The sequence below is a fragment of the Dromaius novaehollandiae genome, chromosome 9 (assembly GCF_036370855.1).
Source record: "Dromaius novaehollandiae isolate bDroNov1 chromosome 9, bDroNov1.hap1, whole genome shotgun sequence".
Classification (NCBI taxonomy): domain Eukaryota; kingdom Metazoa; phylum Chordata; class Aves; order Casuariiformes; family Dromaiidae; genus Dromaius; species Dromaius novaehollandiae.
In genome coordinates, this window is record NC_088106.1 from 2,426,250 (window position 1) to 2,439,657 (window position 13,408).

General features: G+C 68.1%; 1 protein-coding gene across 3 annotated transcripts in view; it reads left to right on the forward strand.

Annotated features, from left to right (window-relative positions):
- The first annotated feature begins 454 nt into the window (after positions 1–454).
- The window catches only part of KCNAB1 (potassium voltage-gated channel subfamily A regulatory beta subunit 1), a 34,492-nt gene continuing 21,538 nt past the window's right edge, over positions 455–13,408 (forward strand). The window contains exon 1 of one of the 3 annotated variants that reach the window (XM_026096894.2): positions 455–726. In XM_026096894.2, coding sequence (XP_025952679.1) covers positions 455–726 — 272 coding nt within the window. Of the gene's footprint in view, positions 727–2,622; positions 2,649–6,483; positions 6,747–13,408 lie in introns of those variants that run through there. The other 2 variants (XM_064516520.1, XM_064516518.1) reach the window with 2 other exon arrangements.

Here is a 13,408-nt window from a genome sequence, read left to right on the forward strand (position 1 = left end):
GGGAGGTGGAAAGGGCGGCTCTGCGTGGGGCGCGGGCTGCCGGGCCGCTCGGGCTGCCGGAGATGCTTCCCTCCCTGGGAAGTGCTGCAGGGTTTGGTGGCAACCGGGACGGCGTTTTGGAGCAGCATCGACCTGGGAAATTGCAACGGCGCAGGCCGAGCCGGCGGCTCCCAGCGCTCCCGCTCCGCTTGCGCCCCGCGCCCTCGGGTCCCGCGGGGGGAGTGGCTCGGCCCCCGTGCCCCCCCTTTCATGCGTCTCCACGCATTTCCCCCAGCGCCCTTCGCTCGGCGCCCGGCAGCCGTAACCCGCCGTCGTGGTGCCCGGGGAGCCCGTCGCCGGCGCCCTCCGCCCGCCCAAGCCCTGCGGCAGGGATCTGATTACAGCGGCCGCGGCTGCGGCGGGGGCACAGCGCGGGGAGAGCGGCGCGGGCGGGCGGGCGGGCGGCCCCGCGAGCATGCTGGCGGCACGCACCGGCGCCGTGGGCGGCAAAGCCGCCGAGGAGGCGCCCAGGGCGCGGAAGCCGTCGGTGCTGTCGCTGGGGGGCCGGGAGCGGGGCCCCCGGGAGACCCCCCGCGCCGCCCCGCCGCCCCGCGCCGCCCTGCCGCCGCCGCCCCAGCGCGCCCGCCGCCTGGCCCTGCTGCGTGAGCTGGAGATGACCTGGTACCTGGAGCTCTGCGAGCTGGCGCCCCGCCACACCGTCGCCCACGCCACCGGCATGCCCCACAGGTAGGAGCCCGCCCCGCCGCCCCCGGAGCCACGGCGGCGGCAGCAATAGCGGGAACAGCAGGGATTGCAACAGCAGGAATAGCAGGAATTGCAGCAGCAGGAACTGCAACAGCAGGAATTGCAATAGCAGGAATTGCAAGAGCAGGAATAGCAGGAATTGCAAGAGCAGGAATTGCAAGAGCAGCAATAGCAGGAATACCAATAGCAGCAGTAGTAATAGCAGTAGTAGCCGTAGCAGCAGCAGTAATAGCAGTAATAGCAGCAGTAGTAATAGCAGTAATAGCAGCAGCAGTAACAGTAGTGATAGCAGCAACAGCGGTAGTAGCAGCAGGGGTAGCGAGCTCCAGGCGAACGGCCCAGCGAAAGCGCTCGGAGCTTTTCGGCTCTGCTCGACATCTCCGGCGACTTGGGGGCTGTGACGGACGCAAGCTGCAGAACTGAAAGTTTTGCCCGCACGTTTCTTAGTTTCTGTAACTTCTCCGGCGAAACCCGCCTGGGATTATTCGGATGGGTTTCTCAGGGGCTGTTTTGTCGGGGTGATTGCAATTTCATTCCTTTCTTTTCCTTTTTCCTTTTCCTCTGGGGCTCAGCAGATGCTGCTGCTGCGCAGGGGCAGGCGGGTGCCCCGGCAGCGCTCGCCCCCCCCGCCGCCCCGGCCCCGCTCGCCCTCGTGCCCCCCAGGCCGGGGAAGAGGCGGGTGCGCTCGGCTGCTCCGCCGCTGCCGGGGGCTTCCAGCGTTCTGCCCAGCGCCACTCCCGGGTATTTGCGGCAGCAGGATCGCAGCCGGGAAGTGGGGCAGAGCCCTCCCTAATCCCGGCGGATTGTCTGCGGGGCCCGGCGGGGCCGAGAGCCGCGGCCGGCTGCGGGGGCGCGGGGGCGACCGTGCTCCCACCGACGCTGCCGGCAGAGCGGCCGGGGCAGGCGGCAAAGCCGGGGAGACGGAGCGGGCAGCCGCGAAGGGTGAAACCACGCAACGGCTCGCAGCAGAGGACGTGGGAAAGGATCAGCAGGGTCGGCAATGATTTTTTCCCCAATGAACGTGGGATGCAGGATGCTGCGAAACAGCCTCTCGATCACCCGCCCGACCCCCCCGGCGTCCCAACCCGTCGGGCGAAGCCGCGCGGAGCCGCCGGGCTGCAGGAGCCCCGGGAGCTGCCAGCGCCGGGCCCAGCGCAGCGACCGCGGGCAGCGCGTCCTCGGGGATCCGCAGCCCCGTGCCCACGCCCTCCCCACGACGCCGAGTTATAATCTTTCAGAATATGTTCCCTTTTTGAGATCAGTCTTTGCTTATCTGCTTTGAAAGGTTTAAGGATTAGCCCAGCTCACGATACAGCCACCGCTTGATTATTTAACTTATTTTTTCCGGATGTATTTGGCATCGGATGGAGGGCTGGAAAATGGGCCGAGTTTTTAAAATAAAAAGCCCCGGGAGTCTGCGGCTCGCTCCCCGCCTGGGAAAGGGCCCGCTGCCCCCCCGGCGCTGCCCGGACCGCGGGACCTCTCCCGACCGCCGCCGGCCTTGGAGCCCGGCCCAGGCAAATATTTCCCCTCGTCTAAATATAAGGCTTGGGAACCGGCGGCCCGTCCCCGCCGGCGGCAGCCCCCCGCCGCCTTGACCGTTGCAGGCTTCGCGGGGGGAAAGGAGCCGCGGCAGCGGCGTCGAGCCGGCCGAGGAGGAGACCCGCGCGGCCCCGCGCCGTCCCCGCGACCATGCACCTGTACAAGGCGGCCTGCGCCGCCGTCCCGCCGCCCAAGCCCGGGGCGCGGCGGCCGAGCCAGGCTCTGCCGCGGGCCGGACGGCAGCGCCCCGCCAAGCCCTGCCGGGCCGGGGCCGCCGAGCCCGGGGCGACCGAGACCTCCCCGCCGGCGCCCGGCCCGGCCCCGCGCGGCCCCGCTGATGCCGCGACGGGGATGCGCTACAGGTACCGGCGCCCGCGGCTGCGTCGCGGCTGCATCGCGGCTGCATCGCCGCGGGAAACGCGCGGGGCGGCGTGGGGGGACGGCACCGCGCCCGGCCGCCCTTCGGCCTCGTGGGGCATCGCTGCAGCCGTGCAATTAGTTTTAAGCATGCATATTTGTCGTAATTAACAGGGCTGCAAGCTGTTGTGCTTTCGGCTCTGCCGTGGCCGGGAGGGAGGTGGCCGCTGCATCAGGGGGGGCCGGGGGGAAGCTCTGGGTGCCGGGGGTGCAGCCGTCCCTGTGACCTGCTCCCTCCGGCTCCGGCTTTCTGCAGGTTTTAGGGAGCGGAGCAGGCGCCTGCGGGCCCCTCGCGGCCCTCCTCTCCCGCCCGGCCGGCTCCCAGCCCGGACCCGCTCCCCGCATCCGTAGGGCTGATTTATGCGGAAGGGATTTGTGAAGGCCGCGGGCTTTGGAGGCGCTGCTGGATTAACCCGCTCGACAGCCTCCCGAGGTCGGAGGGCATTTTTGTATTCGTATTTTACATATTTTTGTATTCACATTAAGGTTTTGTTCTGGAACTAAAGCAGGTAATTTAGCGGAGGGCAAAACCCACCACTGGCAGGGCCCGGGGCCCGATCGCTCCGTCAACGAGGGCTGTCGGAGGGAAGAAGTTCCCCCAATGAGCTGGACTGAGCCCCGAGGGCCAAATTAAGTGAAATCAGTGAAGAACTGGAAAAACGAGGGGGGGAAAGGTGGCAACGGGTGCTTGCAACACGGCCGCAGAGGGAGGCTGGTTCCATGCGTTGCAGCCCTGAGCTGCCTCATCCTCGGCTGGGGAACGCGCGGGAGCGCTCGGCCTGCTCTGCAGATCGGTCTGCAGGACCGCGTCCGCCCGGGTCGTCTTTTAACGGTCAGCCCTGGTTTTTCCTACGTGTTTTTCCTTCTCTGGAACTGGCTCGGCTGACGCTGCTGCTCCCCGGGGCATGGTGAGGGCAGCTATTCCCACGCCGGCTTTTTTTGCCAGATGCCTCCTGCTCCCGCCGGCTGCTCGTTTCCGTGGGGTTTTGTGCCGGTTTTGCTCTAACCGGACCGTGCGGCGAGAGGTCGGGCGCCCGCCCGGCGCTGTCCCTCTTGCAGGCTCTCCCCGCGCGGCGCGGCCGGGCAGCGCCGTTCTGCGAAGGGAGCTGCTCTTCGGAGGGTCCCGACGCCGGTTGGAGGTGGTCGCCTGCCCCGGGTGCAGCCGGCGCACGCGGTCGCGATTGCACGGGCCGCGTTTGGAAATCGCGGGCTGCCTGCAGCAGCACTTCAGGGGAGGTGTCCAGCATGCTGCGGGCTGCGGCACGGCTGCGGAAAGGGCATTTTGCGGCGCATTTGTGCGCTAATGCTCATTCACGGAGAACTTTGGTCATATCCAGAGTTTGTCCCTGGAGTCCTGGGCGCTGGGGTGATGCGAAGAGGGAGCCGTGCTGGACATGAGACACCGCCAGCCCCCCGCGGAGCCGCCCGACGTGGCGCGGCGAGGGCTGCTCTGGGGTTTGCAGTGGCCAGGGGCCATTTGCTGCGCCCCGCGCCCCTCTCCCGCGGCCGCCCGGGACCGGGAGCTGCTCGGCAGGAATTAGTCATCCCTCCGCCAGCGCGAGGCCCGGAAAAGTGACCGAGCGGAGCTGTTCCTCGTTCACCGCCCAGGGCCCAGCAGCGCATTTCTCCATACACCCTAATTTAGCGTGAAGCTGCTGCGCGTCATGCTCAGGTGCTACGTGATGTGCGTGAGTAATAATCTGTGCAAGTGCCTGAAAGCCGCCCCAAAGCCGCCCTGCGGGAAGCACAGCCGGGCCGGAAGGGCAGGCCCCGAGCCAGCTTCGGTTGGGTTAAAGCTATCAATAACGCCGTGCGAAGGAGAGGAGCGGGCTGGAGCGAGCCAGACTGCGGCCCATCCTCGGGCAGCGTCCCTCGCCGCCCCGGCACGCTGCGGGAGCGCGACCAGCACCGGGGCGGCCGCGGCAGCGCACCGGGGCCTCGCGGGAGCGGGGCCGGGCTGTTAATAGAAATTAATACGCCGAAGCTGTTTGGGGAGGGCACCGCGGGGCTTGGTATGGGGCACAGCCCTGACACCCCCCCGGGGCGATGCTGGTACCCTGGTGTGCATCCCTCCGGGGCGATGCTCCTACCACGGGCTGCATCCCCCGGGGTGATGCTCATACTGCAATGTGCATCCCCGGGGGACAATGCTCGTACCGCGGTGTGCATCCCCCGGGATGATGCTCATACTGCAATGTGCATCCCCTGGGGACAATGCTCGTACTGCAATGTGCATCCCCTGGGGTGATGCTCATACTGCAATGTGCATCCCCCGGGGTGATGCTCGTACCGCGGTGTGCATCCCTCCAGGGCAATGCTCATACTGCAATGTGCATCCCCCGGGATGATGCTCGTACCGCGGTGTGCACCTCCCACGGTCCCCGCTCCCGCCCGTGACGGCCGATCCTGGATTCCGTAGCCCAGCCGCGCGGTGCCCAGCAGCACCGAGACACGTGTTACGGACCTGGGAGCGCTGCTCGGACGGGCTGCGTCGGCTGCGGCCGAGCCTCGTGCAGCACACAGGGCACAGCCGGGCGTTTTGGGCGGGGAAAGGCGCGACGTGCAGCGGGCCGCGCCCCGGGGGTGGGATGGTGCCGTGGCTGCACAGCGGACTCAGCGTTTAGCCCTGCCGTGGGGCCTCGCCAAGTTTAGCCGATCCGATTGTACCGCTTGCCAAGCCCTGCCGAGCGCCTGTCAAAGCGTCACGCTTGGTCACAACTACATTGTGCACGCCGAAATCGTGCTTTTAACGTGCCTCGAGCTGGGCAGCAGTTGCTCTTTGCGTCTTGCTGCATTTTAGCAGTCACTTTGTCGGCTTTAGCCCCGGGTGGAGAGGGCGAGGGTGGTTCCTAGCGCTCCTCGCGCCAGATGATGCCGCACGCTCTCAGAGCTGGTTCGTCTGCCGGAGGGACCCGCAGGATCCGGCCGTGCCGCGAGGGCAGGGCCAGCCCGGAGCCCGGCTGCGCCCCGGCGACCCGCTCTGCGGCCGCGTGCGGGGGACGACCGGCGCCCCGGGCCCGGCTCTGTCGCCCCAGGGGAGCGGAGGACGCATCCCTGCTCGCGGCGGGCCGGCGCTCGGCGGTGCCGCCTTCCCTCCCCATCCCCAGCGCGGCGACGGGCACGCTGCCTCCCGCGGCGAAGACTAACGGGGAAGGAAAGCGCGGCGCGGTCACGAGCGTTGTGTTAAAATAGATTTGCTGGGTAAAGCGCTTTGAGCGTACCAGCTAACGAGCGACGGGCCCCGAGTCTGACGCAGCCGGTGTTTAGCCACGACAGCTGTAAAGAACCGATTTTTGGTTAAAAACCACTGCATCCTGGGTTAACGCTGGGCACAGGGAAGAAACCCGTATTTCAGTGAGCACTTCAGGGGTGCTGCAGCCCCACGGGGGAGAGCGGCCGGAGGGGCGTGCTGGGGGGGCCCTGCCGGTGCAGCCCCCCAACACCTCCAGCCCCTGAATCTGAGCCTCCGGGGCGTTTCAAGCGCCAGAGCCCGATTCCTCCATTTGCTCGGGGCCTCCGGGAAGGAGCAGCCGGGGCTGCAGGCGCTGTGCCAGGGTGAGGGGCGGGCGGGGGGGGGGGCGGCGCTCGGCGCTCGGTGCCGGGCGGCCGCCGGGCGGCAGCAGCTCCCCCCGCCCCGCCTTTCTTTCTCTTCTTTCTTTCTTTTTTTTTTTTTTTTTTCCCCCTTTTTTTCCCTGTTTCCCTCCCCGCTCCGCGGCGCCGCTCGCAGCGCTGCGCGGCCCCGCCGGGATGCAGCCGCCCGCCGCCGCCGCCGCCGGCCCCGCGCCGCCCTAGGCGCGGCCCCCCCGGCCCCCGGGCCCCCCCGGCCCCGCCGCCATGCAGGTGTCCATCGCCTGCACCGAGCACAGCCTCAAGGGCCGCAACGGCGACGAGCGGCTGCTGAGCAAGCAGAGCGCGGCCGGGAGCGCCGCCCGCGCCCGCTTCCGCACCGTGGCCATCATCGCCCGCAGCCTGGGCACCTTCACCCCGCAGCACCACATCTCCCTCAAGGAGTCCACGGCCAAGCAGACCGGCATGAAGTACAGGTGCGCTGCCCAGGAGCGGAGCGGAGGGCTGCCGAGCCCACCAGCGCATCCCGCCGCGCGCGGCCGCGCTTCCCGCACCGCCGTCCGCCTCCACGGGTGCTGGGCGGTTTGTGTCGCTGCCGTTTGCATGGTTTCCGTTGCGTGTGACTCGCATCGGTGCTGCCGGGCAGAGGAACGTCGTGGCCGCGTACGGCGCATCGCCCGCGCTGCTCGCCGCGACGGCACGGGAAACCCGGCTCGGCTGCAGCGCGGAGGGAATTCCCGCGCCGGCCCGCGGGAAGCCTGGTCGGGACGGTGCCGCGGGGGTGGGCGCAGGCTGTCCCCCCCGGCCGGGCCGCGGGGCTGGGCGGCGGCGGCAGGATGCACCCGGCGGGCAGCTGCGGGGGTGGCGGGAGCCCAAGGCGGCAGCGCGTTGCATGGGCTCCCGAGCAGAGCGGGCCCAGCCACGCGTTCCCGCCGGGAATCGCTCCCATGGGTGCCACCACTGTGCAAGGGCCCCCGTGCAAGGACCCCGGCGTGCAAGGGCCCCGGTGTGCAAGGACCCTGCCGTGCAAGGACCCTGGTGTGCAAGGACCCCGGTGTGCAAGGGCCCCGGTGTGCAAGGACCCTGGTGTGCAAGGACCCCGGCGTGCAAGGACCCCGGCGTGCAAGGACCCCGGTGTGCAAGGGCCCCGGTGTGCAAGGGCCCCGGTGTGCAAGGACCCCGGCGTGCAAGGACCCTGGTGTGCAAGGACCCCGGCGTGCAAGGACCCCGGCGTGCAAGGACCCCGGTGTGCAAGGGCCCCGGTGTGCAAGGGCCCCGGCGTGCAAGGACCCCGGTGTGCAAGGGCCCCGGTGTGCAAGGGCCCCGGTGTGCAAGGGCCCCGGTGTGCAAGGACCCTGGTGTGCAAGGACCCCAGTGTGCAAGGACCGCGCTGCACGGGTGCTGGCGGCGCTGGCCCGCGGCCTTCGCCTCCCCCTTGGCCCCTCTGCGGGAGGGCAGCGCGTCGGGTCACCCCGCGCGTCCGGAGCACGCAGCCTTCGCAGACGGGGCCTGGCTCGTCTCCAGCGGAGCATCCCGCGGTGCCGGGCACCGTCCCGGGCTGGCGTCGGCGGCGCAGCACCGTCGGGGCTCGTCGTCGTCCTGACGCCCGCTGGTGCCCCCGACGCCCCGTGCCCAGAGGTGGCCGCGGCCCCACGGGGGGGGCGGGGGGTCTGGAGGGCGCGATGGGACCCCGCGGCGGGAGGAGCCGCACGTCCCGCCCCGCCACCCAGAGCAACGGCCACCAGCGGGTTAGCGCCTGGGAGCAGCACGTGGGCGAGGCTGAGCCGGGGGGGGGGGGGTCACCCGAGAGTCCCCAGCCCCCGAGCGCCGGGGAGGGGGAGGAAGAGCAGGGGGAGGAAGAGCAGGGGAAAGAGCAGGAGGAGGAGGAGGAAGAGCAGGAGGAAGAGCAGGAGGAGGAGGAGGAGGAGGAAGAGCGGGGGAGGAAGAGCAGGAGAAAGAGCAGGAGGAGGAGGAAGAGCAGGAGGAGGAAGAGCAGGAGAAAGAGCAGGAGGAGGAGGAGTGAGGGAGGAGGAGGAAGAGCAGGGTGAGGAAGAGCAGGAGAAAGAGCAGGAGGAGGAGGAGGAAGAGCAGGAGGAAGAGCAGGAGGAGGAGGAGGAGGAAGAGCAGGGGGAGGAAGAGCAGGAGAAAGAGCAGGAGGAGGAAGAGGAGGAGGAAGAGCGGGGGAGGAAGAGCAGGAGAAAGAGCAGGAGGAGGAGGAGTGAGGGAGGAGGAGGAAGAGCAGGAGGAAGAGCAGGAGGAGGAGGAGGAGGAAGAGCAGGGTGAGGAAGAGCAGGAGAAAGAGCAGGAGGAGGAGGAGGAGGAAGAGCAGGGGGAGGAAGAGCAGGAGGAAGAGCAGGAGGAGGAGGAAGAGCAGGGGGAGGAAGAGCAGGAGGAGGCAGCGGCGGCGGCTGCTGCAGGCAGATCTCTAAGCGCGGTCGTAGCTTTGCACAGAAGCGAACTTGGAGGCTGCCGGCTGCGGCGGAGCACCCGCACGGTTCCCTCCGCGAGGCTGGGCTGGACGCGGGAGGTCAATGCCTGGTGCCCTGAGCGGGCGAAGCGGGAGCGGCTGCTCCTCCAGCGGGGCCGGGCCGCGTCCTGCTCCGTGCGTGGTCCCGCGGGGGTGGGGGGGGGGGGCCCTGCCCGCCCCGGCTGCCCGGCCCTGCACCCTTCATTTCGGTTTTGCAGCAATCACCAACAGCTCTAAGCCGTTCACGTGCAAATGGCGCCGTTATTTTGATACACCAGTACGCACCATTTCGGTGGCTCTCCGGACCGGGTTGCTTTTCGTGGTTCGTGGTCCGATCTTGTTGCACCGCTGTAGATGAAGCCCCGTGGGGGGACGGGGTGGGTCTGCACGCAGGTCACAGGTCTCTGCCCCGCAGCGGGGCCGCGGCTGCTGGCGGCTGCAGAGCCGGGGGAGCTCGGCGAGGGCAGCAAAGGAGCCGGGCGAGTAAGCCCGGTCTGGGCGAGTAAGCCCGGTCTGGGCGAATAAGCCTGGTCTGGGCTGGTCTGTGCTGCTCGGAAATCGCCCCCAATGTGCCAGCCGCGGGCACCCTCGGTGGCACCTCCTCCTCCTGCTCCCCCAGGCACCCAGACCCTCCCCAACCCACCCAAACACTCCCAGACCCTCCCACCCCCCCCAAACTCTTCCAAACCCTCCCAGACCACCCCAACCCTCCCAAGCCCTCCCAGGCCCTCTCAAAGCCTCCCAAACCTACCCAAACCCTCACAAACCCACCCAGACCCTCCCCAAACCTTTCCAAGCTCACCCAAGCCCTCCCAAACCCACCCAAACTCTTCCAAACTCTTCCAAACCCTCCCAAACTCTTCCAAACCCTCCCAGACCCTCCCAAACCCTCCCAAACTCTTCCAAACCCTCCCAAACCCTCCCAAACTCTTCCAAACCTTCCCAGACCCTCCCAAACCTTCCCAGACCCTCCCAAACCTTCCCAAACCCACCCAAACTCTCCCAAAGCCACAGCAGCAGGTCGGGAAGCCCGGCTGCCGGCGGGGCTGTGCACGGGAGCCCTCCCCGGGCCGCGGCACGGCTCGGTGCTGGGCGCTCGCCCGCTCTGCCCGCCCGGCTCTGCTCTGGGCCCCGTTGCGTTTCCCCCCCCCAAACCGCGCGGCGCCGGGCAGCGGGGCTGGGCCGGGCGGGAGGGAAGCCGCGGGGCGGGAGCCGCGCTGGTTGGGTTGCGGGGAAGCGTGCGTGCGGCTCGGGGCGCTCGGCAGGCCGTGCTTCGGGCGATGCCGGCGGGGCGGCAGCGTGCTGGTGCCGGAGGGACGCCCGGGCCTGCGCCGCCGGGCCCGGAAACGCGCCCGCAGCAAGCCGCGCTGCAGAGATGCTGCCTATAAAATCGTAAAACCGTTACGGCATCTTTTCCCTGTGTTATGCTGTGTTTTTCCGTTTGCATCACACCTTGCAGGAAAGCGCGGCGCCGCTGGGGCCCGCGGTCCGTCCCGCCGGCTGCAAAGTCCTTCCTTCCGCGCTGCCCCTGCGCTGCGCTGCCGGCACCGGCTGCCGCAGGCCCCTCTTCCCGGCCTCTTTCCCGGGACTGGCTTAAACTCCGTTCGGTAACGCACGATTTTATAGCGGTGCTGCCTGGCGAGGGATTAGCGGAACGGAGCGGGGGCTCGCGGAGGCGGCGGGTGAGCGGGCGCCCCGGAGCTGCGGGGCTGCAGCGCGGGAGCAGAGGACGGCGAGCGCTGCCCGTCCCTGCCTGTCACCGGGGCCGCGTGGCACCCAGGGCTGCTTCTGCACAAGCAAACAGTTAAAAAACATATAAACGTATAGAATGTATAAAATAGGGGTGCTGAGGCTGGGCGTCGCTGCAATCACCGCTGCCGCGGGGCTGCAGCCTGGAAACGCGCTGCACGGGCAGCAGGTCATCCCACTTGCACGGGGGACGAGAAGCCCCTTCCCTCCCTCCCCACCGCAGCCGGGGGCTGGGGGCGGCTCGTCCCCCCCGAAACCCGCACGCGGGAGCAGCCCGGGATGAGCCCCGAGCCAGCGCTGCCGGCCGCCCGCAGCTGCAGCCGTTGCTAATTTCCGCTCTGGCTGGGAGGCGGCAAAGGGGAATTTGCTGGCGGTGCGCTTCCCTCTCAAAGCCCCGCTTTTCAGCTCCTTCCTGCAATGTCACTTGGGGAATTTATTATTTTTTTCCCCCAAAACTGAGCGTCCTGAGAAACCGGGGGGGAAAGGCGGCGCGGCGCAGGGCTGGGAGCGGGTGTGCGGATCCCGGGCATCTCCTCCCGCCGGGGCTGGGGCAGCAGAGCCTCAGGTGCCCTCATCAGCGCTGCTGGGGCCAGGGCTCCCAGGTGCCTAAAGCTCCTGAAGCGCTAACGAGCGGGAGCTAGTCCGGGCGGCAGGAGGGCAGCGCCGGCCTCGTGCCTTGCAGCACGCTGGGAGCAGCCGTGCCGGTGCGTGTCCTGCGGCGGGAGGGACGGCGGGAGGGAGCAATGCACCGCGCTGCACCGCACCGCACCGCGCGGCCGGAGCAGGGCCGAGCGCCCAGGCCGGGAGGAGCAGGCGCGTGTGCCGCGGTGGGGCTGCGGGCCTGGCGCTCCCCTCCTGGGAGCCTCGGCTGGGCGACGCGGGGTGTCCCGCCGTGCAGGAGGCCGCTCTGAAACGCTCCTTCTTCCTACCAGCCTCGCTTTTAGGGCTCAAATTACATGTTTTATCCGTTCTCTGCGCAAAAAGGAGCCGTGCTTAAGCGATAATGAGGATGTTTCTAAGCAACGTTGTTTTCCCACTGAAAGCTTCAGAAATGGTGACTTTTCTCTTTTTCTTACCGCTTTTGTGACGAGCAGCAGCCCAGCCCAGCCCAGCCCTGCTGAACGGGGGGGGGGGGGTGTCGCTGGAAGCCCCGGAGCCGGCCGAGGGCGCGGGGTGCTGCTGCGTGGGTGCTAAGTAGGAGCGATGCGGTCGCTGGCGCTGGGCGCCTTTCGCATAGGTGCGATTTCGCTCGTGGCGGATTTTCTGAGCTGGCGCTAAGCGAAGCCTTCAGCCAGCGTCGCGGTGCAGCTGGCCGCGCGCCCGGGGCGTTAGCCAGCGCGGGGACGGGAGGCAGAGCCGAGCGGGGGGTGCCAGGGCTTTCCCACGGGAGCTGTTGCCGGGAACTGGGGGGAAAACACGGAGGTTGAGTGCTCCAGGAGCATCCGAACGGCGCGATGCGCTGGGGACGGCGGCGATAGTGCCTGTGTCGAGGAAATGCTGGACCGAACGCTGTAAATGTGCAGAAAAGCACCGCGGCACGAGCCGTGCTGCAGCCTTCCTCAGCTCGGCAGTGGGGTTTTCCACGGGAGCGGGGTCGTGCCGGTGAGGGAGGCTCCTCGGTCGCTCGGTTCCACCGGGACGGCCCGGGCTGTTGGCGTCGGCTTGTGCCGTGCAGCTGCGCACGGGGCTGTGCTGCCGGGAAGTGGATTTTTACTAAGTCACCCGCAGTGATCTGGGCATGGCAGAGGGGCTTCGTGGCCGTCCTTGAGCGATGACGGGTTGGTGCCGGGAGCGCGGAGGTGCTGCAAGGGGTCCCGGCCTCGGCCGGGCTCCGTGGCCGCCGGGCTCTGGCCGCCTGCGAGCGTGGGAAAGTGGAGGAAGGAGGACGTGTGCGTTTCACGGGCCTGGAGCAACGGAGGGAGAGGCTGATCTGGAGCTGCGGTGATAAATCCCGCAAATAATTTCATATTGCAATAACACTTCTCGTTAAGCATCGCCTGAGGACTGGAGGCCCCTGTCCCGGTGTCCGTGCGCCGGCCGGCAGCGGTGCAAGGTGCCACTTCCACCAAACACCTTCCCAGGGGAGAGCTGAACGGGTTCAGTGCCGCTCCTGCGGTGCAGTCAGTCAAGCTTTTCTCACTTTGCATTGCCAAACACTTGGCTTGACTTTAAACCTTGGGGTTTTATCATTTTAGGCAAAATTAACATTTGCTTCAGACGTAATCTAATCTTCCCACACTGCCACGTCATGAGGCAAAACCCTCTGGGAACGAGTTTGACTCCCGTGTGCCTGGGGCTCTTGGGAGAGATAAGCTTGGCACTTCTTCTCCGGAGGTCTCGCCTCCGCCGGGGCCTCCCGCTGCTCCTGCCGCTGCTCCGCGGCTCCCCGGGAGCGGAGCATCACCCCCCCTTCTCCCTTCCGTTGCGTTTAGCCTCCCGCTGCCGTGCGGGAAGGTGCGGGCGGCCCCTCGCCGTGCTCGGGCACCCCCGGCACCGCTCCTGCACGCTGCGAACCCGGGTGTTTCTCCCGTCTGATCTTTCCCGCGGTTTTGCTCGTAGCAAGGCGGTTAAGCAGCGGAGGGTTCCCGGGCTTCCCCTGGGGGAAACGCGCCCTTCTGCAGCGCTGGGCGCGGGCGGGTCCGTTGCGGTTACGGAGCAGGGGCTGCCGCCGCGGCCGGGGGACGGGGCTGGCTGGGGGGAGCGTGCCGGCTCGCAGGCCGAGGCGCCGGGGAGCACGTGCCCGGCTCCGCTGCGGAGCAGCAGCAACGCTCCGGCTCTCCGGTCGTCTGCTGAGGCGCCCCTGGAGAGCGGTGCGGGGTCTCGCCTGCCGCTGCAGCTTGACAAGGTGCATTTATGTTTTTTTTTCCTGCTAAATAACATCCGTAAGTTTGCCCGTATCTTGCAAAATTGCATCTTCCCCTC